This window comes from Carassius carassius, chromosome 38, assembly GCF_963082965.1.
Source record: "Carassius carassius chromosome 38, fCarCar2.1, whole genome shotgun sequence".
In the NCBI taxonomy this organism is placed as follows: domain Eukaryota; kingdom Metazoa; phylum Chordata; class Actinopteri; order Cypriniformes; family Cyprinidae; genus Carassius; species Carassius carassius.
In genome coordinates, this window is record NC_081792.1 from 29,004,354 (window position 1) to 29,029,353 (window position 25,000).

The 25,000-nt window shown below is 39.2% G+C and overlaps 2 protein-coding genes across 6 annotated transcripts in view; one reads left to right on the forward strand and one right to left on the reverse strand.

Annotated features, from left to right (window-relative positions):
- The window catches only part of LOC132119127 (mitochondrial import receptor subunit TOM20 homolog B), a 412,651-nt gene that overhangs the window by 283,750 nt on the left and 103,901 nt on the right, over positions 1 to 25,000 (reverse strand). The gene's annotated exons all lie outside the window — the stretch shown is intronic.
- LOC132119737 (E3 ubiquitin-protein ligase TRIM39-like) lies at positions 9,643 to 13,261 on the forward strand. 5 transcript variants are annotated; one of them, XM_059529957.1, is made up of 9 exons: positions 9,643 to 9,802; positions 10,240 to 10,262; positions 10,366 to 10,449; positions 10,821 to 11,374; positions 11,483 to 11,578; positions 11,932 to 12,165; positions 12,245 to 12,383; positions 12,476 to 12,511; positions 12,648 to 13,261. In XM_059529957.1, the coding sequence occupies exons 3-9, from the start codon at positions 10,386 to 10,388 to the stop codon at positions 13,193 to 13,195; spliced, it is 1,671 nt and encodes a 556-aa protein (XP_059385940.1). In that variant the 5' UTR covers positions 9,643 to 9,802; positions 10,240 to 10,262; positions 10,366 to 10,385; the 3' UTR covers positions 13,196 to 13,261. The 5 variants fall into 5 exon arrangements, with proteins under 5 accessions (XP_059385940.1, XP_059385939.1, XP_059385941.1 ...); XM_059529956.1 differs by lacking the exon at positions 10,240 to 10,262; XM_059529958.1 differs by lacking the exon at positions 10,240 to 10,262 and having other exon boundaries at positions 10,374 to 10,449.

The window sequence follows — 25,000 nt, forward strand, 5'->3', positions numbered from 1 at the left end:
GCGATACAGAGGGCTGTCTTTGGAAACAGTCTTTGGGTCATGTTTTAGTGAGGAAATTTCAGTGCTGAATCTTTGGTTTTGTGCAAACTGAATTATTGCCTTTTCGGCTTCCTCCAAGCGCTCTGATGTCAAGCTGGATCTTCCAAGTGCGGCTTTGAATTTTTTAAGCTCCTTTTCCACATTTTCATTCTGCTTGACCACATATTCTTTCCTCTTTCGGCTCAAAAGTAAAAGTCTTTCTTTCAGCTCCAACAACCAGGCCACTGATGTTTTAAGCTTTCTCCAGGATGAGAAATAGTGAATGAGCCGACTGAGGGAATTGTCACTGTGTGTTGTAACAGCATTCACTTTAAGTTCCCTTTTTACCTCTGGATCATCAGATGGGATGGAAGAGGAGTCCAAGTCGAGTTTTGGCCATTCGGTGGAAGACAAATGCAAAAATTCTGGTCCTTTTAGCCATTTTCCTTTCCCAAACTCCTGAGCTCTTAGTCCTCTAGATGCTTCATCTGCAGGATTATCTTTGGTGTTTACATACCGCCACTGATCTTTGTCCGTGGCTTCTCTTATGGTGCTGACACGGTTGGCAACATATGTGTGAAAGCACTTTGTTTCATTGAAGATGTATTTGAGAACAGTAGTGCTATCAGTCCAGAAAAATGACCTTTGCAATGGCAACTGTAGCTCCTTCAACAGCATTGTGTTCACTCGAACCGCAAGCACAGCTGCAGCAAGCTCAAGGCGTGGGATGGTTAGTTGCTTTAGAGGAGCAACACGAGCCTTGCCTGTGATGAATGAAACATGCACATTGTCAGTGCTCTCCAATCTTAAGTATGAAACAGTGCCATATCCTGATTGACTGGCATCTGAAAAATGATGCAGTTCTGCTTTAACTTGTGTTCCAAAGTTCTTGGGTTTGATGCACCGTTCCACTTTAAATCCACTCATATGCTGAAGTTCAGAGAGCCACTCAGACCAATATCTGGAGACAGCACTGGGGACTGGCTCATCCCATTTGAAGTTCATTCTACACAGCTCCTGTAACAGTAACTTGACAGGGATTATGAAAGGAGACAGAAAACCCAGTGGATCATAGAGAGAGCTCACCACACAAAGGATGCCCCTCCTGGTGTGTGGACGTTCTTGCACTGCAGTCCTGAAGCTGAACATGTCTCCTTGAACGCACCATTGCATCCCCAGAGCTCTTTCCACAGGGAGTTGGTCCCTGTCCAAATCCATGTTCTCCAAACCCACTGCTCTGATATTGATGGGAATAAGTGCAAACACATTTTGGCTATTTGTGACCCACTTTTGGAGATGGAAGCCGCCCTTTTTACAGAGAGATGTTAGTCCATGTATGAGCTTCACTGCATCTTCCTCTGTCACAGTGGACTTGAGACAGTCATCCACATAAAAATTTGTTTTGACTGTGCTGAGGACGTCGGGTGAGTATTGCAGTGCATTATCCTCAGCAGTTCTTCTCAGTGCATAGTTTGAGCAGCTTGGAGAGGATACAGCTCCAAACAAATGCACGCACATCCTGTATTCCTCTGGCTCCGTTGTAGCATCTCCATTGGGCCACCATAAAAAGCGCAAGAAGTTGACATGCTTGTGTGGAACCCGGACCTGATGAAACATGGCGTTGATATCAGCCATAACAGCGATGGGCTCTTCTCTAAACCGGAGGAGGACACCGATTAGCGTGTTAGTGAAGTCTGGGCCCTGCAGGAGCTGGCTGTTTAATGATGTACCTTTGTAAGTACAGCTGCAATCAAACACAACACGCAGTTTCCCTTTGGTTGGGTGGTGTACACCATGATGAGGAATGTACCACACCTTTCCTTGTTTTGGAGTGGGCTCATTTGTGGGAACCTTTTCTGCATATCCTTGCTCCAACATGTTGTTGAGGAAATCAATATACTGAGCTTTGAATGAAATATCTTTGTTAAATCTCCTCTTCAGGCTTTGGAGTCTTTGTAATGCAATGCAGCGATTATTTGGCAAAACAGGATCTTCAACTCTGAAAGGTAAGTCAATATAATAATGTTCATTGTTAAGCACTGTTGTATCCTTCACAATTTTCATGAATTTAATGTCTTCTCTTGACATCTCAAGTTGTTCATCATATGTTCTTTCAGCAAAGCCATGATTGTACTGCTGCACCAACATATTTTCCAAGTGCTCCACAGATATATGATTAGCAGTTACGACAGTGCATCCTAATTTGACACCAGCACCTCCAGAGTCTCCAACACGAAGAGGCCCGTTTATGACCCAGCCAACTCTGGTCCTCACTGCATACGGTCCACCATATTGACTGTTTATTAGTTCCCATGGCTCCAAAACTTTGGGAGAGTCAGTTCCAATGAGCAAGTCCACATCTGCATCTACTTCATGTAGCCTAATGCTACTCAAATACGCCCACTTGGCAACATCCTCCTGACATGGCACATTGACTTTGGATACAGGCATTTCTGTTTGTGTCAGAACAGATGGCAACTCAATAAAATCCTCGGTGTCAAAACCAGACACCTCCAGACCAATTATCACATTGGTATTAATGGTTTTAGTCTGTCCCATTGTCTTTAATAGTATGTTACAGTTTTTACCTGATACTCCCAGCCTTTCAGCCAGACTTGCAGTGCAGAAGGTACCAGAGCTCCCAGGGTCCAAGAAAGCGTAAGTGTGCACAACGTTATTACTTTTCTGACTTTTCACCTGCACAGCCACAATGGAGAAAACAGCAGTATCCTCTTCACCAGCCCCAATATGACCACACGTCTGCTGCTGGTCGGGTAAAATGCTCACAGTTTCTTTGGAGGTTATCCTTGAAGTATCCTCCTTCTCCACATGCAGGACAGATGGGTGTTTCCTGTGACACACTTCACAATCCAAACGACTCCTACAGTCTTTGCTTGTGTGTCCATATTTCAAGCACCCAAAACAAACACCTTTCTCCTTTAGAAAGTGAATCTTGTCCTGTTGTGTCTTTCCTTTAAACTGAAAGCATTTTTCCAGAGTGTGATTGGTAAAATGACATTTGAGCTGGTTACTGTGTGCTGTTAAGTTTTCTTTTTCTTTATGTCCATCCTTTATTGCATTGATGCTGGTGGCAAAGGTACCACTTTTCTTTTTCTGCTTAACTTGAGTAGATAGCTTTGTGTGGCTGGCTGGGAAAACATCATTAATATTTCCAAACAGCGGGTCTGAAACAATTTTGACTTGTTTTTCAATAAAATTTACAAAATCAACAAACACTGCTCTGCTTCCAGTTTGTTCCAGTATGTCACATGCCACATTTCTCCACTTTTCCCTAAGTTTGTATGGGAGTTTCATTAGGATTGTCCTGAGGTTAGCTGGCATGTCCAACTCCTTCATGTACTTTATATGATGTACTATATTGGAGCAACCTCGAAGGAACAAAGCAAATGACTGCAGAGCATTAACATCCTCAGGTTTTATTGAGGGCCAGTTGTTGATTTTGTCCATATAAGCAGAAGAGATTTTGTGTTCACTGCCAAAATGTTCAATCAAAAGTGTTTTTGCTCTTTGGTAACCAGGTTTAGAGGGCAGATGCTGACAACTTCTTACAATGTCTCTTGGTTGCCCCCTAGTGTACTGTTCTAGGAAGTACAAACAATCCCTAAAATTTTGAGTTTTATCCTCAATACAATTTTCAAAGGCTCTGAGAAAAGATTTAAAATACAGGGGATCACCATCAAATACAGGTATATTTCTCATAGGCAGAGCAGAGGCTGTGTTTTGTTGGACCAACAGGGCAGTAATTTCATTTTGACGCTGCATGATGTTCAAAATGTCCGAAGAGATGGTGGATTGATTATTGTCCTGAGCATTTTGCAAAACCAGTGGTCGCGTACTTTGTCTTTGAGAAACAGGAATGACATTAGGTATGGGTGGTTGTATTACAACATGTTTGGGTTTAACACCAACAGAGACAGAATTTAATAAGCAACTGGAGGAAGATTCAGAGTTTTCATTGGTGGGCCCAAAACATTCAGCATTTGGATTTAGTTCATATTTTCCTGGAACTTCTGACCTTTCCAAGTAAGAGTTCATGCCATCTGATGTTGTAGATGCACATTTTGACACTTTAGAGCCACACTTTGAATTTATTTCCAAAACCTTCAATTTTGCATTTGTCACCTTTAATTCTGCATCCAGAGCAAGTTGTTCCTTTTCTCTCCTTAAACGTTCCCGTTTCTTTCGTAATTCCTCTTGGTCCTTTTCCTGTTTCCTTCTTGATTCCTCTTGTTCAAGTCTTACTTGTTCCTCCTGCGCCTCCAAAATGTGCCTTTGTTTTAAAGCAGCCATGCGCTCCTGTAATGCTGCTTTATCTGCTTGCGCTAATATTTTTGCAGATGCACTGGATGAAGTTCTTGACAGTTTAGAGCCAGCTTTTGAGCGCGCTGCAGAACCTTTATTGGATACACTGTCCTCAGGCCTAATATCAGCTTGATTATCAGGTGGTTTGATTGGAAGTTCATATGAATGGCCTGCATTTGATAACCACCCTTTGACATCATCAATAAAATTTGAAAACAGATTTTCCTTTTGTTCAAAATATTTATCTTGTTTTTCTTTTTCATCCTGAGGTATATTCAGTGACACAAATGACAAATGATGTTGTTTTGCCTCATTAACACGTTATCATTTGATCCAAAAGAGACTTGACTGCGTCAATATTGTCTGCAGAATGCATCAATTTATCCATTTGATTCATGCACAATTTGGCTTGTCTGCATTTTGTCGATCTCTTTTCCTGACACGTTTGCATGAAAAACATCATTCCTTTAGCAGTAAAACTTGTGCGCCTCTTTATCAAAAGCGCCGTGTCACTTGTGGCTTTGGAGGCAACGTCAGACATTTTTATGGCTATTGATGTTGACCAGGTGCACACACAGTTATTTGCCCAGGTTGAATAAAGCACGTACCTTGCGGAATTTTGTTTGCAGGGGTGGTTGTCTTTGCGCACGGTGTTGAATGCGCGCAGTGATTGTTGTTGCGCGCGATCGTGCGCGTCACCTGTGAAGGCTTTGGGCCAGCTTTTGCGAATCTAATTGCAACAAACATCAATCCTCCACTCCGTGAATGCAGCTCCAGCGCTCCAGTAGCGTCACCGTTATCCAGTACGGTGTCCAGGAAAGCTTTACACTGTCGGATTACTTGATGTTTGTGCTGCATCCAGCCGCGCTTCCGCCACTCCTAGGCCCAGCGTTATCTCGAGCATCCAGGTGCGTAATCCACTTTCAAAGGGGTAATCCAGCAACCAACGAGTCCAATTTCCAGGTAAACCAAGGATATACATCCAGGGGCCGGTTTTTTACTAATTGTAGTGGCTATTTGTCCTTATAACTTAAAACTAATAACACCTTTCTCCTCAAATGGCCACTGAGGCTACGTCATGGGTTAGGCTTTACGCATGGTTAGAGGTACCAAAAAATAAACTAATGTCCATAGCAAAAGATGAGTTCGCTGAGGTTTATTTACACATATAAGCAAGCTCACAGACATTTCCTGCTGCTTCTCTCACGCTGTGGTAAAAAACCATTTGCCCTCGCAGCCCTGCTGGTTCCTCCCACCTTGACCTATTTATGCAAATTAACATAGCACCACGTGACCAATAAATGACAATGTAAATAAACAAAAAAAATAAGCATAAAAATGCAAAATAAAGCAAGTTAACCTTTAGCAAGAAAAGAAAATAAATAAATTAAGACTATAACTTAAGCCAAAATAAACAAAGTGCAAAATAGCTCCAACATTATAAATGAGCATAGTCTGCGATAGATACAGTGCCAAAAAGAAGAGAAGAGGATAAAGACAGAGGTAAAGAGATGTAGTGAAAGAACAATTTATTGCATAGGAGTAAGATACTATAATTTCATGGCAGTTATTTTTACCTTAAACTTAATGTTAGCAGTTGTTCTGAGTTCTGAGTCCCCAGACTGTGATTTTGTACAATCATGTCAGTTTTAAGATGCATTTTTTATTATCACTTTTTTATTAATGTTTTACTCTACAGTTGTGCAGTTTTGGGGGGATACAGTACAGGCCAAAAGTTTGGAAACATTACTATTTTTAATGTTTTTGAAAGAAGTTTCTTCTGCTCATCAAGCCTGCATTTATTTGATCAAAAATACAGAAAAAAATGTAATATTGTGATCTATTATTACAATTAAAAATAATTTGTTTTCAATTTATTATACTTTAAATTGTCATTTATTTCTGTGATGCAAAGCTGAATTTTCAGCATCATCACTCCATTCTTCAGTGTCACATGTGACATCCGGTCTATCACATGATCCTTTAGAAATCATTCTAATATGATGATTTATTATGAGTGTTGGAAAGAGTTCTGCTGTAATGTGCGTGTGTGTGTGTGTATGTATATGTATATATATATATATATATATATATATATATGTATGTATATATATATATATATATATATATATATATATATATATATATATATATATGCTAAATCATGAACACAATGACAGGGTGAAATGGGCTGTGATGCATGGGGCGCCAGGTAAAATCTTGCCTAGGGCAGCAAATTGGTCAGGGCCGGCCCTGTTTCCAGTGATTAACTGTATATTCACTCAACAAGCTCGCGCATCTCCGCCGCTGCGCGATCAATCCACTCAGCGTGCTTTATCAGCTCGCGCACGTCAGCTATACAGGGTCCGTGTACCTTCGTATAATTCGTTTTTTTTATATATATTAAAATCTGAAAAATGAAAAAAGGTAACGCCCCTCTCCACTGATAGGTCAACCAAACATTACAACATAATAATAGTCCTAAAAACATAATGAGAGTCCTACACTTCTACGGATTCTTAACGTGTTTATTTCTTCTACATTTTCTCTTTCTGTTCATTGAACAGCCAGGCCGGGGTTTCCCAAAAGCTTCGTAAGTCTAAGAAGTTTGTAAAAACGATCGTACGACTTAATATTACGGTCTGTTTCCCAAAAGCCTCTTAACCACTTGAAAATCATTGTAGATCAACAAGTGCTCTGGAGTAATCTTGAAGCCCTAAGTGCATCGTAAGAAGACAGGGCCCGGTTCCCCGATAACGTTCACTCTTAGCCCGCTAAGAAGACCTCGAAAGATATATCTTACCAAAGTTGTTTATGTTCCTAAGTGTGTTCCCCGAAGTGTCCCTTAGGAAGCTTCTTAGCACGCTGCCTCTTACGTCCGACGTTACAAGAGCGCTGTCCCGAGTGAAGGTGCTGAATTAGTTGGCATCGATTGCTCAGGAATCGATTTTCCACTTCACGCGAAGGTGCAATACAGCGTTAAGAAAGACAACACGTTCTGTGCAAATGAAACATTCCTCAAATTATTCCAGTAACATTTATTTTAACATAGTTTAAGTTATCAGTAGAATATAGACTATAAATTAAATTACCAAATGGTCAGTAATATGTTCACACGATATGTTGTGACGGTTAGACGAACCGGGGATCCCTCGCTAATCATCCACCCTCCTTATCCCGTTGTGCCACTTGTGCCGCTTCTTGACATGGGTTTAACGACTTCTAAAAATGATATAATACACTTTTATATTAATGTTAAAGTACTTTACAATCAGAATTGATTGGCAAGCAGCTGCAGTTACTTCTGTGTAATGCTGGTATTGATTGCCATTGGTTAATGTTTTCAATAAAAAGCAACCTATCTACAATGAACCGAGAGAGAGAGAGAGTCAGAGACAGAATATGGTGGGGAAGCAACGTAAAAAAGAGCACCAAGCTTCTCGTCAGAGGAAGTTGAAGTTTTGCTGGACCTTGCCACCAGGTCAGAGATCACACCCCTATGGTCCACTATAACCTGCACGTTTATGGCTGTGTATCCCTTTCGCGATATGTACGCCTGATCAATCACTGATGGATTGGTGATAGGGATGAGTGTGCCATCCACCAGGATGTAATCCCCGGCATGGCGCAGAAGGGCGTTGGTGACAGTGTGGACGCACCTCCACACAGAGGTCTTGATTAGTCCGTAGCCCTCTCCCACGACCTCGACGAAGCTCTCTGTAGCAAAAAAAAAAAAAAAAAAAAAACCTAGCGCTGCAAGCAGCTGTGTTAGTCTGGCAAGGCGATTTTTTTTATATAGCCACGTCAGGCAAAATGTCAAAAGGGCTCAAGTTTTGCCGAATAAAGAAATTGACATGGACTAAACCGCGTCCGGCTCCGTCTTTGATTCAGTACAAGGACACGTTGGATCGCTGCCATAGTTGGTCGCTTACTGGACACAACCATGATTACCCATTTATAGATCTCAGCCATTTAGAGCCAAATTGTTTGCCAGATTTTAATTATCAAAAGTGATTGCCAATTCGCTTTAATTACATTACGAAATAGGCTAACTACCACCATATTAGTTCTGATACCACATAAAGTCAAATTCATAAATAGGCCTGTATCCATTGCGAACATATTTTATTATGAGTCTTAAAATGTCCATAACATAAAATCATTGTTGAGCCACAACATTATCAACATACCAAAGTGTGACTTACAGAAGATATACTTAGCGCACGAACGTGTCAGGAATCGTGCCATAACGTTAAGAGAGAGGTTAAGGAATAGGGTAAGAACTACTTAGCGATAAGAACGTTTTGGGGAACCGGGCCCTGGTTGGTAAAGTGGATTAATGGTATAATAATGATATAAATATAGAATAATTATAATAAATAATCTCTAAAAGTCAGAAATTTTACTATGTAGAGAAACTGAGGGAGTGGCTTGTGTAAGAGATGTGTCACTTTTCTTGAAGCTGATTGGTAAAATGTTGGTTTGAGCTCTTTAAAACTAGAACATAACCTGCCCTGGAGCAGGTCAGCTGTGGAGCGTAAGTATGTGGTGATAAACACCGTCAAAAGACAAACCACTTTCATGGTACCTGAAACCCAGAGCTGACACAAACTAAACTGAAACATACCTGACTAACCAGCTAAAGCAGCTTCATGCTCCAGGCCCCAGGTGTGAGCGTATCACATCTGACACATATAACACTGATAACAGCAGTCATTGAGAGAGATTGCTGGCCTCTACTGGACACTTTTGGACATCACTGATTCTCAACTACTGTAAATATGTAACACAAAACTGAAATATAGAGAGCATTTAAAATTATTTGATTATTTATATTGTGTGCATTAATGTTTCTGTCTCACTCGGCCTTTATCAAACCGTCTTCAGCTGCAGTTTCAGTGTGACGCATCAAATCCACTTACAGATACTGTCTCATGAAACAAGGAGTGAGAAGGACCTTAACAAAACACAAGACTAAGATAAAGATAAATCAGTCAGGATAGACAAGGAGAGAGCAATTATCTGTGGACATCACCTGCAAAACCTTTCCCTTTCTGGGGGTTGTCTCGCTGTTGTCTGTTGTCACTTTCATGTGCACCGTATTAAAACCAGATAAGTATCACCATAAGAATAGAAAATAATATCCTTAAGCATCTGTAAGTTGAGCAGCATTTGACCTGCAAACTCTTCACAAATGTTACTAAATAATCAAGACTGCTGAAATCTCTTCTTCGTGAGCTGACAGAAATATACAAACAGATGCCGCACACCGAATACAGGGATGAATGTAAATGTGTGAATACAGGAGGAGCTCTGACATCACTGTAGTTCAGTGAGAGACTCAGAGAAAGAGAAACTAACTTGATCAACAGCAATATGAACACCTGAAACCATTGAACTCTTTAAACAACTGAATATCGAGTCGTTCAGAGACCCTTGTGAACACATCTGATACTCACAGGTGAGTGATAGAAATATAAGAGAGATTGTCCTGAACAGGTTTCTAATGGCAGTGGTCTGGTTTAGTAGGGTTTATGTCCGACTGGAATGAGTTGAACAGAAGCAGGTTTAATTGTGTCAAATACTCAGATACTTTAGTTGTTTAGTGCACTGAAATTATATCAGAATTGTATTAACAGTATTTCATTAGATTGAACAAAGTTTGGTGTTTCTGTCATTTTGTCACGCGACATAAAGACAAACAGATAAAACAGGAAGTAAATGACCTGCAGACAAACTGAACACAAACCTGCTTCACTGCAGCTGAAAATCACTTTTACATTACACAATAACTTATGATCATATAATATATTTTGTGGAAAGATTAATCTAATTTCTGATAAGGAAATATATATGTTTGTTGGAAAATATAAAGCTTGTACTTTGTACTTTGTACAGCAGGTCATAGTTCAGATTGCTCAGTAAGTTTACGAGTCTCTCACTTTGTTTCAAACGAAAGATTGTGTTTCCATCACTATCAGTTCTCACATTTTAACCAGTTAAACTATCATTTTTCTTTAAAAGGCTTTAAGAGGGAAAGAACAATGGCAGAATATTCACTAACAGCAAGAAAAACCAGGAGACAGAGTATTGACCATCATCCTCCATGTGAGTCAATAACCCAGAAAAACACTTTGACTTTGGCTTTTATTTAATAATATTGAATGTGTACAGTTCAGGAATGTAAAGCAGATCAAATAATTTCATCTTAACTATAATAATTATTGTACATTTATTTATTCATTTAGGTAAGTGGTAATGTAATGAGCTTCACATTTATGTTCTGATCAGCTTGTCTGGGTTCATTTTACAATAATAACCAGCTGACTGTACATGATCTCTTTATATTTGAGTTTCTTCAGCACTCTTTGTCTCTAAACACTCTTTACATTCAACCAGCTTCATGAGGTGCATCATGGGATTCTTCATAAACAGTATTGAAGGAGTTCACACTAATCCTAAATAATGTCTCTTTCCAGTAATGTCATCCTCCATGAGTTCACTGTCTGAGGAGATTCAGTGCTCTGTATGTCTGGATGTGTTCACTGATCCAGTCTCGACTCCATGTGGACACAACTTCTGCAAGATCTGTCTGAATAAGTGCTGGGACAACAGCCAGACCTGCAGCTGTCCATACTGTAAAGAAACATTCAAGCAAAGACCTGATCTCAAGATTAATACCACACTCCGAGAGCTCGTAGATCACTATAAGAAGAAAAGTCCTGAGAAAACAACTGAAGTTCTGTGTGACATCTGTGAGGAAAGAAAGCTGAAAGCGCTGAAGTCGTGTCTGGTGTGTCAGAGCTCTTACTGTGAAACTCACCTGGAGCCTCATTTGAGAGTAACACGTTTGAAGAAACACAAACTGATGGATCCTGTGAGTAATCTGGAGGACTATATATGTCAGAAACACGAGAGACCTCTGGATCTGTTCTGTAGAGATGATCAGACATGTGTGTGTTCAATCTGCACCGAGACAGACCACAAGAACCACAACACTGTTCCTATAGAAGAGGAGAGTCAAGAGAAGAAGGTAGACGTTATTATTCTTTTAAAGGACTGATATCATGAGGAATCAGATTTTATTTCATATTGTTTAATCTGTGTTATGTTAAATGTGTCTGTGTTGTTCTCTCTATAGACTGAACTGATGAAGACACAGAAAGACGTGCAGCTGATGATCCAGAACAGATTCAAGAAGATTCAAGACATCAAACACTCAGCAGAAGTCAGAAAAGTGAGATTAAAATAATAGAATAAAATAAATGTAAATATTTACCATTTCAACAAACTTCAGTGTTTAGAGACATTGAGAAGACATAACAATAACAAAATAAACAAACAATCAAACGAATGACGGATGACTATCAGACTCAAATATACAGCAACAGCCAATAAAACAAGAACTAAAATGTCCAGGGCTTGTTCTGCTCTCGTCCAGGGTGCAGAGTGAAGTTTAATACTTCATTTGAGGGATTCTGAAAACACATGTAGCCTGTGTGTGTGAATAAAACTGTATGAGCAATAGTTACACAGATTCTTCTGTTAGCAAACACTGCTAATAATCTGTTGCCTGTCCTGGTTGAGCAGAGAAACACAGAGAAGGAGAAAGCAGTCCGTGTGGAGCTCTTCACTGATCTCATCCGCTCCATTGAGAGACATCAGACTGAACTGCTGGAGATGATGGAGGAGCAGCAGAAAGCAGCAGAGAAACAGGAGCAAGAGCTGATTGAAGAGCTGGAGCAGGAGATCACTGAGCTAAAGATGAGAAACACTGAGCTGGAGCAGCTCTCACACACTGAAGATCACCTCCACCTCCTACAGGTCAGTCAACATGATCTCTCTGATCAATCATAATGCAGGATATGACATGCTGAAGGATTTCTCCTCTCTCCTGCTGTAGATTCACTCATCCCTGTGCAGCCCTAGAAACACCAGGAACTGGCCTGAGATCAGTATGAAGACTCATGAGAGTCTGGAGACTCTGAGGAGAGATCTGACTCAACTGAAGGACACTATAGATGAGAAACTCACACTAACTGGTACATCAATACACACTGATCAGATAGAAACATGATAGTGTGCTCTGTTCTTTAAATATAAGCTTCAGATCTGATTGTTTTCTTGTCATTAGTCTCTACAGAGCTGAAGTGGATGCAGCAGTATGCAGGTACAGTGTGCTGTCTGCACTACACTAGTTTACATTCATACACTCACTGCTTCATTACTGCACTACAATCTGATTAAACACTGGGTTAACTAAAAACATCAGCATCACAGAATATCTGTATTCTCTGTTTTCTCAGTGGATGTGACTCTGGATCCTGATACAGCTCAACCTAATCTCATTCTGTCTGATGATGGAAAACAAGTGAGACGTGGAGACATTAGACAGAAACTCCCAGACAAACCAGAGAGATTTGATCCATGTCCAGGTGTCCTGGGAAAGGAGGGATTCTCCTCAGGGAGATTTTATTTTGAGGTGCAGGTGAAGGGAAAGACTAATTGGGATTTAGGAGTGGCCAGAGAATCCATTAACAGGAAGGGACAGATCACAGTGAGTCCCAGTGATGGATACTGGACTGTGATTCTGAGGAATGGAGATGAATATAAAGCCGGTGCTGGTCCTTCTGTCTCTCTGTCTCTGAGAGTGAAGCCGCAGCGGGTCGGTGTGTTTGTGGATTATGAGGAGGGTCTGGTCTCCTTTTATGATGTGGAGTCCAGCTCTCATATCTACTCTTTCACTGCTCAGTCTTTCACTGAAAAACTCTATCCATTATTTAGCCCAGGCCTTAATGATGGAGGTAAAAACTCAAGCCCACTGATCATCACACCTGTCAGTTATAATAAATGAATTTAATCAATTATCAAATGCAAGTTTAAAATAATGCATTTTATAATAAAAAATCTGGAAATATTATGTGCTGCTATTTTTAATCATTTGCTTATCAGTTTTTCTATAGTTATTTTTTTTCAATGTGAAATTGCCATCTAACGTCATAGTTAACAATTACTTGTTTACATAGATAGATAGATAGATAGATAGATAGATAGATAGATAGATAGATAGATAGATAGATAGATAGATAGATAGATAGATAGATGGATAGATATTGATATTGTTTATTTCGTACGTCTTAAGTTCATCAGGCTCTTAATAATTAAATTTTTGTCATCTTTTGGAATATCTGAAGCATGTACCATAAATCTTAACTGTAGCATTTGTTATAATAAGATTAGCCTCTTAATCATTACCCGGACAGATATATATATATACACACATTTAGCTACACATACAAATAAAACAAGCACTGCTTTATTTTCAGGTAGAATAGTTGTATTTAGCAGAGCATTCAAAAAAAAGTAAAGGTGGTCATGAGTAGATTAAAGATATTTTAATATATGTGCTGGTTCAAGACTGTTTTCTCCTCTTTTCATCAGTTTATTTGCCTTTTTTAGATACTGTTCGACTCTCTCCATCACATTTTAAAGAGTCTGTCACATATTTGACCATCAGCTTCACGACAGGAATGGCTCTCGTAATCTTATCACACTTCTCGAGGGTTGTACTTGCTAGTTTTGGTTATTGGGGGTTATATCCCCTACAGGGCAGGACTTTCAGTCTCCTAAATCACTTTAACCCTGAGTGCCAGTTAAAAATATTACTCTTATCTTAAAAATGAGCTTTCAGGATTTGTTTAGGTGCAGTACCTAACTTTGTCCATTAGATGTCAGCAAAGCTCAAGACTATTTTTTGTCATATCAGTGAATTGATTAATGGTTGTGGAGTAATTAAATGCACAATGTCTATTACAATAACACACACAGTGTATGTAATGTGTGTGTGTACACTATATATATGTATACACACGTGCACAAACTCAGACTTACCTCATTTATCATATAAAGTCCAGCACAGCAGGATCATCATGTAACAGGTTCGGCAAGGCTAGGATTTCTCCGAAGATAATAAAAGAAAAAAAGAACAGAAAAACATTTCAGTTATTTCAATGTCATATAAATAAATACTTACATCGTGCTGCTCTGTGAACCCTTCGAGATTTTAAGAGAACTCATGTAAGTTATACTGGATGCTCTGAGGAGAGAAAGTTATATATTAAAAATGGTTTAATGTAAGTTATGTGTAAATTACACATGAATGTGTAACTATTTATAAAAAACATCAACAAAAACAAATAGTTCAGAAAAGTAAAAGAAGAGAGTCACAATGATTAAAACAACATAATGAGTAAAGCTGACTAAAAATGATTGTTTGTGACCTTGTGATTGTATAATTAGCATATTTTAAATAAATGCAAATTTATCATTTGTGACCTTACTTTTTTGTGTGCTCATTCATTTTATATGTTCATTTCCGCTGATGTTATTTATTTGGTGTTCATAACACTGAACATTTCTGCCCTTAATGAAGAAAAAGTGAAAGTTTTCTGTGAATTCGCCTAAAACACTTAACGTTATTCAAAACCCATATTTTTCTGCAAAACTAAATTGTATTATTAATCTTTTAATCATTTAAGCAAAGTTTTATAGGCTACTCATGAAACAAAAATAACTCAAAAGAAAGCATCATATATTTCCTTTTGTAACACTGATCTTAAAGTAGTCTATATTTTGAAGCCCTTTCTAATATGAGATCACAAAACGTCTCAGGTTTTTTACTGTACGTGAACAATCGATGGGCAAAAACAGTGATTGTGCGTGAGAAAGTGTGTACCGCTGATATAGATCTACTGACTGTATCTATCCGGCCTTTTTATTTGCCAAGAGAAGTTCAGCAACTTTTTATCTCATTGGTTTACATTCACCTGAATCTGATGATCAGAAGGCAGTGGACACCCATTTTATTACGGGTGATTTTAACAAATGTTCTCTGGAGGGAGATTTACATTTCCAGCACTTTTGTGAAGAGTCTGTGATACCTAGGAAAAATGTAAAAATGTATTCAAATAATAAGCCCTGGGTGACAAAATCATTGAAACATGTTTTAAATGAGAAGAAACTTTATATCAAGGTTCTGATTTGGAAAGGTGTCAGGTTAATAATGAAGTAAAACGAGAAATTAGGATGGCAAAAATGAAATATAAGGCATCGGTGGAGGAGAAGTTTATTAAGGGAAATATTCAGTCAGCATGGAAAGGAATAAAGACAGTGGCTGGTGCAAACAATAAAGAACTAACTGGAATTACTCAAACTGAGTCTTCGATAGAAAAGAGAGAGATAGCAAATTAATTCAATGATTTTTAGGCAATTTGATACACATGATTTTAAAGAAACGTGTATGGATTTTTATTCTAGTTTGGAAACAGAGGAATATTTGCAGATTGATAAAGCCTCTGTTTTGAGGGTTATACAAACCACCCAACAAAATAAAAGTCCTGGGTCTGATAAAGTGAGTGGAGAGTTCTGAGGAGTTGTGTTCATCAGCTCTGTGATATCAGTCCTTTTATTTTTCAGACCTCATTGAAATTACAGAAAGTACCGTCAGTGTGGAAAAAATCCATTATTGTACTCTTTCCTAAAAAGACCAATGGCAGACAAATGAACGACTTTTGATCAGTTAACATCATTATTTTTTGGATTGGTGTGAGAGTTCACAATCGACAAATGAATGTCTCCAAAACTAAAGATATGATGATAACATTGTATAATTCTGTTGATACTCCATCTAAAGTAATTATTTCGGGCAAAGAAGTTGAGAAGGTAGTTCAAGATTCAAGATCTTTATTGTCATATGTACTACAGTACAATGAAATTCTTCCTTTGCTCACTCCTCTCAAGAATGACAGGGTATAATGGGAACTTATATGACTTACACACGCAAAACAAAGTCTGTACAAATATAGAAAATACAATAAACTAAGTAAAAATATAAATAATAAGAGCTTAAAAAATAAAGAGAAGAAAGAAAGAAAGTAGCAAGTAGCAAGTAGCAATAAAGTGACAAATTGTAAAGTGTCGTGTGGTGATAATATCATTGTTAGTGATCAGGCCAATGACTGTGGTGTCATCTGCAAATGTTATGATGATGTTGTTAGGATGGCTAGCAACACAGTCAGGAGTGAAAAGAGTGTACAGCATCGGGCTGAGTACACAGCCCTGGGGTGTGCCTGTGTTCATTATGATGGTGATGGAGGAGTGTTTTCCGAGACGAACATGTTGAGGTCTACTGGTGAGGAAGCTCAGTATCCAGTTACACAGAGCAGAAGACAGACCCAGGTTAAATAACTTGTTCATGAGTTTTGAGGGGATGATAGTATTGAATGCTGAACTGTAATCAATGAAAGCAGTCTTGCATAGCTGTCTTTATTTTCCAGGTGAGTTAGGATTTTGTGAAGGGCAAATGAAATGTCATCCTCTGTTGATCTATTAGTCCTGTAAGCAAACTGTAATGGGTCCAGGGAGGCTGGTACAACACTTTGAATGCTGAAAATGAATGCTGACCTGCTGCCTTGTGTGAGTTTACTTTACTCAGTGACTTATAAACCTGTGTGGGGGTTAGCGTCAGCGCCCGTTCCCCCTCCTCAGGAGTCACTTCCAGTGTTGTCCAGGGCTCTGTGTTCAGGGCTTCAAAACGTGCATAGAAGATGTTGAGCTCATCAGACAGAGATGCAGAGATGTTTGCAGATGTCTGGCTTTTGTAGTCTGTTGTGTGAGCTAGGCCTTGCCACAATTTCCTTGGGTCATGAGTAGTAAAGTAAGTCTCCAGTTTATGACTGTGGGATGCTTTGGCAGATTTAATGCTTTTGCGAACATCATATCTAGACTGTTTGTAGGCTTCAGAGTCCCCAGATTTGTTTTATAGATCTTTTTATTGAAACTATTTTAACTTTTGCTATTGCTATGATCTGTTGGTTTTATGGATTCAATGTTAAAAGTAGATCCCAGCTGCAGAGCATTGTTAATTTAGGGTCAAAGTTCACAGGCTGAGTACAGCTGGGTTTGCCTGCTCTGTGTGAGAGGAAAGTTCTCAGGAAGTCTTTGTCTATCTTGGGTGATTCATCCCACACTTTGTATTTAGATTTGGATCTGCTCCCCTCAGGCAGGTGATGCAGAGCGCCCAAGTGGAGGACTGTGAAAGCTTCTGGGTCTATTGTTTCATATGCAGTCTTGAGTGTAAATACTTATCTGAAACATAAAGATAAAGGTGTACACTGGTTTTTTAAATAGTGTACGAAGAACTGTGTACTGTTCTGTAAATGCTCGAGGTTGTTTATGGTTGATTATTGTGGTGTTGTTTTTTTATTAATCTGTATGTTGGTGATGTCTGATTCTGCATAAATGGCCTGTAAAGGGACAAATAAAGATATTACAACAACTAAAACAACATTAAAACATTATAAAACTAAGGTTTAGCACTTAGTTAAAGATGGTTTTCCTCATCACTTCAGTTCAGATAAAAAAAAAAAAGATGAAAAACTACTCATGAAGATAAAAGAAATATTAATAAAAAGTTTCTTAACACTGATGAAGAATCACATATTAACAAAGAAAAGCAGGTATATTGTCTATTGGCGATAGTGTCGTATTAATGTCGTCTTTCAACGTACTGAATTTGTGTGAAAAATTTAAATCCAATGCAGATAATGCATATCTTTCCAATTTTCTTAACCGTAAAAGCAGCCACACATTAAAGCAATTTCTGTCTTTGTTCCTCCTGTCAACAGTTTCACATAACAATATAAATCCAGCATCCTTGTGTGTTTTTCCATATACAGACCAGAATTTATACTTATACATTACTTGCGGTTAAGTAGAAATAAATGAGGAGAATCAGATTCATAACAGCTGAGTCTTTATTTTTGGAATTCAAGAGAAAATATAAACCATAAACAACAATACTCCTTCAGAGGAACATCACTAACAGTAGTCTCTCTCTCTCTCTCTCTCTCTCTCTCTTTTCCGCCCTTTTAGGCATCATGTGTTTGTTTCTTGATCAACCGTCGCTTGATATTTCTTTCCGAATCCAACATGAGTGTAAATCATATATGATTTACGCGAGCACCGGGAACTTGAAGTGTTACGTTTGCGGTGACGTTGGGCATAAGAAGATCGCTTGCCCACATAATAACACGCACATGGAAAACAATGTAAACGAGATTGAAGTCATTCCTAGTGTACAGACTGGAGATAATGTAGAGATTAGGGAAGAACCAAACAAAACAATAATTGATGGGGAAAACAAAGATGAAACTGCAGGTGAAGGGATGAGTAAGCAGAAGAAGAGAAATTCACCTGGAAGTGTAGTTGGTAGTGGTACTGAAAAGAGAGAAAATGTGTGTGTAGGAGCTGGTGATAGTGGAGATGAAGAGGGGCTTCGTGCTAAGTTACCAAAGGTTGTGACAGAAGATGCACAAGATACTGGACCGAATGTTTTGTCCCAGTTAACTGATGCTACGGATGAGCAAGATTACAATGAAGATGATGATGATCATTTTTCAGAAGCATCAGATATTCTTTCTCAAATTGGTGAAGATCAGCTATATACAGTCAGTGAGGTTAATGATCTCTTAGATGCGACATTTGGAAAAGTTATTGAGATTAGTGAATTTTTCCCTGATGCAAAACAGTTTTTTGCAATCAGCTGTGAAAATTCAACAGACGGCAAGTTACGATGAATTAAGTAGAAGAAAAAGATTTAGATTGAAAAAAATTGTAACGAAATTGAGAAGAAAAATGGCCCTTGAAAAAGGTTTAATAACTCCTTAATGAAGAAGTCACTTGGGGTGTTTACTCTGTCTTTTTCTTTGCTAACCCTTCTTTTTTTCTTTCTTGATCTTTCCTTTTTATTGATGGGGAGTATTAAGATGGGAACAATTAACATTAATGGAGGAAGGGATGGTAAAAGAAGAGCAGTGTTGAGAGAATATATTGAAAATAAAGATATGGATATAACTTTCTTACAAGAGACACATAGTGACTCAGCTAATGAATATGAATGGAAAAAGTGGTCATGTCATGGCTCTAATACAAAAGGGGGTGTTGCCATCTTATTCTCAAAGAAAATTACTATGACCTTAGTATCTAGTGAAGAAATAGAAAAAGGTCGAATTTTGGCAGTTCAGGTTAATCTGTTGGGTTTTCCATTTGTGTTTTAACTTACAAAAGACAAGACGTCACAGTTATTATTGGCATTTTAATGTAAAGTTGCTGCAAGATGCTTCTTTTTGTGAAAAATTTGATTTATTTTGGGCAAAATGGAGAGAGCGAAAGACTGATTTTGATGATGTTGTGCATTGGTGGGATGTTGGAAAGGCACACATCAGGATTTTTTGTCAATATTATACACCAAATGCATATCATTGTTTTAAAAAAACTGTTATGGAGTTGGAAAATGAAATCAAATCAATTGAAAGAAGTCTAATGAACCGAAATGGTGAATCAACTGAAAGACTGAATGAAAAAAAGAAAGCACTGGCCTCACTTTTTCATGAACGAGCTAAAGGAGCATTAATAAGAGCTCGTTTCCTTTCCTTGAGAGAGATGGATGCACCAAGTTCTTTCTTTTTTAGTTTTGAAAAGAGGGAAAGAGCACGGAAAGCAATGTTACATTTAAAGAAATCAGAGGATCAGTAACAACTAACCCGAAAGAAATGAGAACAATGGCTATTGATTTTTATACAGAACTGTTTTCGGATGGGCCATGTGACATTGGCTGTATGGATGAACTTTTCAAAGACTTACCAAAGTTGTCTGAGAAACAGAGGAATCAACTGGACTTTGAAATGGATATTGATGAATTAACAAAGGCTGTTAAACAACTATCCACTGGACGTGTGCCAGGAATTGATGGACTTCCAGCTGATTAACAGTTTTGGGACTTATTAAAAGATGATTTGCTTGAGGTTTTTAAATCCGCTTACAGGAAAAAAGAATTGCCAACAAGCTGTAGAAGAGCGGTCTTGTCTTTGTTACTAAAGAAAGGGGATCTTGGTCTTTTAAAGAACTGGAGACCAGTGTCAATTTTATGTACTGACTATAAAATCTTAGCGAAATGTCTTTCAAACAGATTGAAATTGTATTTAGAAGATATAGTAAATGAGTATCAAACTTATTCTATTCTGGACAGAACTATAATGGATAATATCTTTCTTGTTCGTGATATAATAGATATTGCAAAAAGAGATGGTGAAAATATTGAATATTTGCAGTTGATCAAGAAAAGGCCTTCGATAGAGTCAGTCACTTTTATTTGTTTAGATCCCTTAAAGCTTTTGGTTTTGGTAATGCTTTTATTTCATGGATTAAACTTTTACACTCGGATGTTTCTACAATGCTAAAGGTTGGAGGAGGGTTAAGTAAACCAGTGTCTATACGTAGAGGTATTAGACAAGGTTGTCCTTTGTCAGGAATGCTATATTCTTTAGCCATCGAACCTTTGCTCCGTCAGTTGGGAAATAATTTGGATGGCATTCTAATTGAAGGACAAAAAGCTAAACCTAAGTTTTCTGCCTATGCTGATGACGTTACTGTGTTTATTAAAAGTAAGAGCGATGTGTCCGTTTTAGAAGAAGTTTTAAAGAAGTATGAAAATGCCTCTTTAGCAAAGGTAAACTGGGAAAAAAGTGAAGGTTTCATTTTAGGAAATTGGTGTAGGGAAGAACAACCAGTTTTACCAGGAGGTGTGAAATGGGGTAATGAAGGCCTAAAAATTCTGGGTATTTATTTGGGAACAGATAATTATATTCAAAAGAATTGGGAAGGAATGCATGATAAGATGTGTGACCGTTTGTCACGGTGGACATGGGTCCTTCCTCAGTTATCATACAGGGGGAGAGTCCTGGTTGCTAACAGTTTAGCTGCTTCAGCACTTTGGCATAAACTAAATGCCTTAAATCCACCTGATCAAGTAGTTTATTTACTACAAAAGAAAATGGATGACTTTTTTTGGTCGGGTCAGCACTGGGTAAAAGCTGCTATTTTATATTTACCAGTCAGTGAGGGTGGACAAGGCCTAATATAAAAAGTAGAATCAAGGCTTTCAGGTTGCAGGCAGCACAAAAGTTGCTTTACTCTGGAAAAATCTGTTGGGCTGATACAGCTTGTTCCTTGTTACGCAGTATGAATTGTTTTAAATATGATTTTAATTTGTTTTTAATTAGCTTGAAAGATATGGAATGGAAGGATTTTTCTCCATTTTATAAATCAATATTGAAAGTGTGGAATTCTGTTTTTCAAGTAAAGAGGAATTTAAACTGTGAAGATTGGTTAAAGAATGAACCACTCTTTAATAACCCCCTAATACAAGTAAATGTGTTGAAAATGAGAAGTTTGCAATCTTCTTTGTTGAGAGCAGGATGCACAGTTTTGTCTAATCTAATGAATGGTAACAAGGGGTGGCTTAGAACACTTGGAGATGATATGTATGAAAACATGTTTATATTTGGAACAAAGTATGTTGCCTCAGATAAAAAAAGAATTTCGTTAATTAATTTTTTAATTGGTGAAGCCAAGTTGGCAATATGGATTACAAGGAGAAATAAGCTTAAGGATAGTGGAACGACTGAACCTGAACTTGTTTTAAAGGCTTTTGTAGCTGCAAGAATTAAAGCAGAGTTTGCTTTTTTTAAGTTAACGAAAAGTTTGGTGGTATTCAGTGAGTTTTGGGGACAGGCTGAAGTGTTGTGTGTAGTTGATCAAGATGAGAGTTTATTTCTGAAATTGTAATTGGTGTTTTTTTTTGTGTGTGTGTGTAAATGTATTGGATGTTTATGTTTATATGTGATAAATTGTTGTTCGGAAATAACTTTTTAGGAAAAAATGTTACTTATTAACCTTGGTGAATAAAAAATTGTTAAAAGTCAAGTCTCTCTCTCTCTCTATCTCTCTCTCTCTCTGTCTCTCTCTCTCTCTCTCTCTCTCTGTCTCTCTCTCTCTCTCTCCCCCTCTCTCTCTCTGTCTCTCTCTCTGTCTCTCTCTCTCTCTCTCTCTCTCTGTCTCTCTCTCTCTCTCTGTCTCTCTCTCTCTCTCTCTCCCCCTCTCTCTCTCCGTCTCTCTCTCTCTCTCTTTCTCTCTGTCTCTCTCTCTCTGTCTCTCTCTCTCTCTCTCTCTCTCTCTCTCTCTCTCTCCCCCTCTCTCTCTCTGTCTCTCTCTCTCTCTCTCTCTCTCTTTCTCTCTCTCTCTGTCTCTCTCTCTCTCTCTCTCTCTCTCTCTCTCTCTCCCCCTCTCTCTCTCTGTCTCTCTCTCTCTCTCTCTCTCTTTCTCTTTCTCTCTGTCTCTCTCTCTCTGTCTCCCCCCCCCCTCTCTCTCTCTCTCTCTGTCTCCCCCCCCCCCCCCCTCTGAGAGGGTTGGGTGTATGAGGGTTCCCACGTGGAGAGGGCGACTTTTTGTTTTTTTCTATTACTTTTCTTTCGTTTTTCTACTAAAACTAAAATATTATCTTGTAAAGGAGATTATAGTTTATTTTTGAGTGTATTTGTGTTTTGTTTGGGTTCGGGATGGCGTCCCTCTCCATGAGGGTGACGCCACCTGTTTCCCTCCGTCATGGAGTCAGGTGTGTTCCTGCGTCAGGTGTGGCAGTGGAGGATGTGTTGGTGGCGGTAGGAGAGGAGATCGGATACGAGAATATTACATCTGCATCTCGTATGAATAAAGCGGTGGTGGTGTTTGTGAAGGAGGAGGTGCACGTAGGCCGTTTGATTACAAACGGGATTGTGGTAAGTGGAGAATTTATTATTGTTTCAACGCTTGTTGCTCCAACCACAAAAGTAACCGTGTCAAACGTGCCTCCATTCATTCTCAACGAGGAGATTGAGCGCGGACTTTCGCGCTACGGGAAATTCGCTAGTGCAATGAAAGCGCTTCCACTCGGCTGTAAGAATGAGTCGTTAAAACATGTAATGTCTTTCAGAAGACAAGTGTTCATGTTCCTTAACGAGCCGAGTATTGACGTGTCGTTTAGGGTGATGCATGAGGGGAAGGCTTATATGATTTATGCCAACACTGGGAGTATGAAGTGTTATGAATGTGGGGTTGTTGGCCATAAGCGATTAATGTGCCCACATAAGGTTGGTGTTAGCGGGGAGAACGCGTCAGAGAACGCCGGGCCGAGTGCCGCGGGCGCGGAGAACGCGTCAGAGAACGCCGGGCTGAGTGTCGCGGGCGTCGGGGAGAACGCGTCAGAGAACGCCGGGCTGAGCGCCGCGGGCGTCGGGGAGAACGCGTCAGAGAACGCCGGGCCGAGCGCCGCGGGCGTCGGGGAGAACGCGTCAGAGAACGCCGGGCTGAGCGTCGCGGGCGTCGGGGAGAACGCGTCAGAGAACGCCGGGCCGAGCGCCGCGGGCGTCGGGGAGAACGCGTCAGAGAACGCCGGGCCGAGCGCCGCGGGCGTCGGGGAGAACGCGTCAGAGAGCGCGCTGCCTTCAGCTGTGGAGGAGCGGGAGGATCACAGTGGAAAACAGGCAGAAAGCGTAATTAATGACAGTCATACTGAGGAAGCTGGTGCTGAACCAGAAGCAGGTGAAAACAGTGTAATGAAAAACGATGTGAGTGAACATGGAGATAATGAAATGGAAAGTGTTGATCCATCAAAGAGTCAAGAAAACTGTGAGACAGAAATGAAAGATGATGATACCTTTTCTGAGGTTTCTGATGTGGGCTCGCAGATAGAAAGGGACGTGTACACTCTAAAAGAAATAAATGACTTTCTAGACATGACTTTTGGCAAGGCTTTCGATGTCACTGATTTTTTCCCAGACCCTGAGAAGTTCATAGCGTCGGTACTGTTATTTCAGAGAACGGTTAGTTATGAGGCTTTAGACAAGAAAAAGAGGTTTAGACTGAAGAAAATGGTAACAAAATTGAGAAAAGATAAAGTTGTTTCCCAAAGACACCAAAATGTTTAAACATCACGTGGTGAACTTTACTTTTTACTGTCTCTTTCTGTCTCTGTCCTCTTTATTTTTATATTCCTACATGGATGTTTTAAGGGTGGGATCTCTAAATATAAACGGTGGACGAGACCGGGGAAAACTAGGAATGGTTTCTGAGTTTATAAAAATTAAAAAGGTTAACGTTTCTTTTTTACAAGAAACCCACACTAACAAGGACAATGAAATTGAGTGGGGAATGTGGTGGGAAGGCAAGTTTGTTTTAAGCCATGGCACAAACAACAGTGCAGGAGTTGCCATTTTATTCATCCTGTCTCTCCTTCCAAAGAAGGGGGACTTGGGATTTTTAAAGAACTGGAGACCTGTATCCTTACTGTGTTCGGACTACAAAATATTCTCCAAATGCTTATCAAACAGACTGAAAAATGTTTTAGACCAGTTGATTCACAAGGACCAGTCATACTGCATTCCTGAAAGATCAATTATGGACAACCTGTTTTTATTAAGAGACATGATCGACATTAATCAGTTTTATCATGAAAATCTGGGGTTTTTATCGTTAGATCAAGAAAAAGCGTTTGATCGAGTTGATCATGAATACCTTTTTAATGTTTTAAAGTGTTTTGGATTTGGTGACAGTTTTATATCTTACATTAATTTGCTGTATTTTAATGTGTCTGTGCTGGTGAAAGCAGGAGGTGGTTTGAGTGAGCCGATCCTGGTGTCCAGAGGCATCCGGCAGGGATGTCCACTGTCTGGACAACTATACAGCCTGGTCATCGAACCTCTGTTGTGCAGGTTGAGGAAGAATC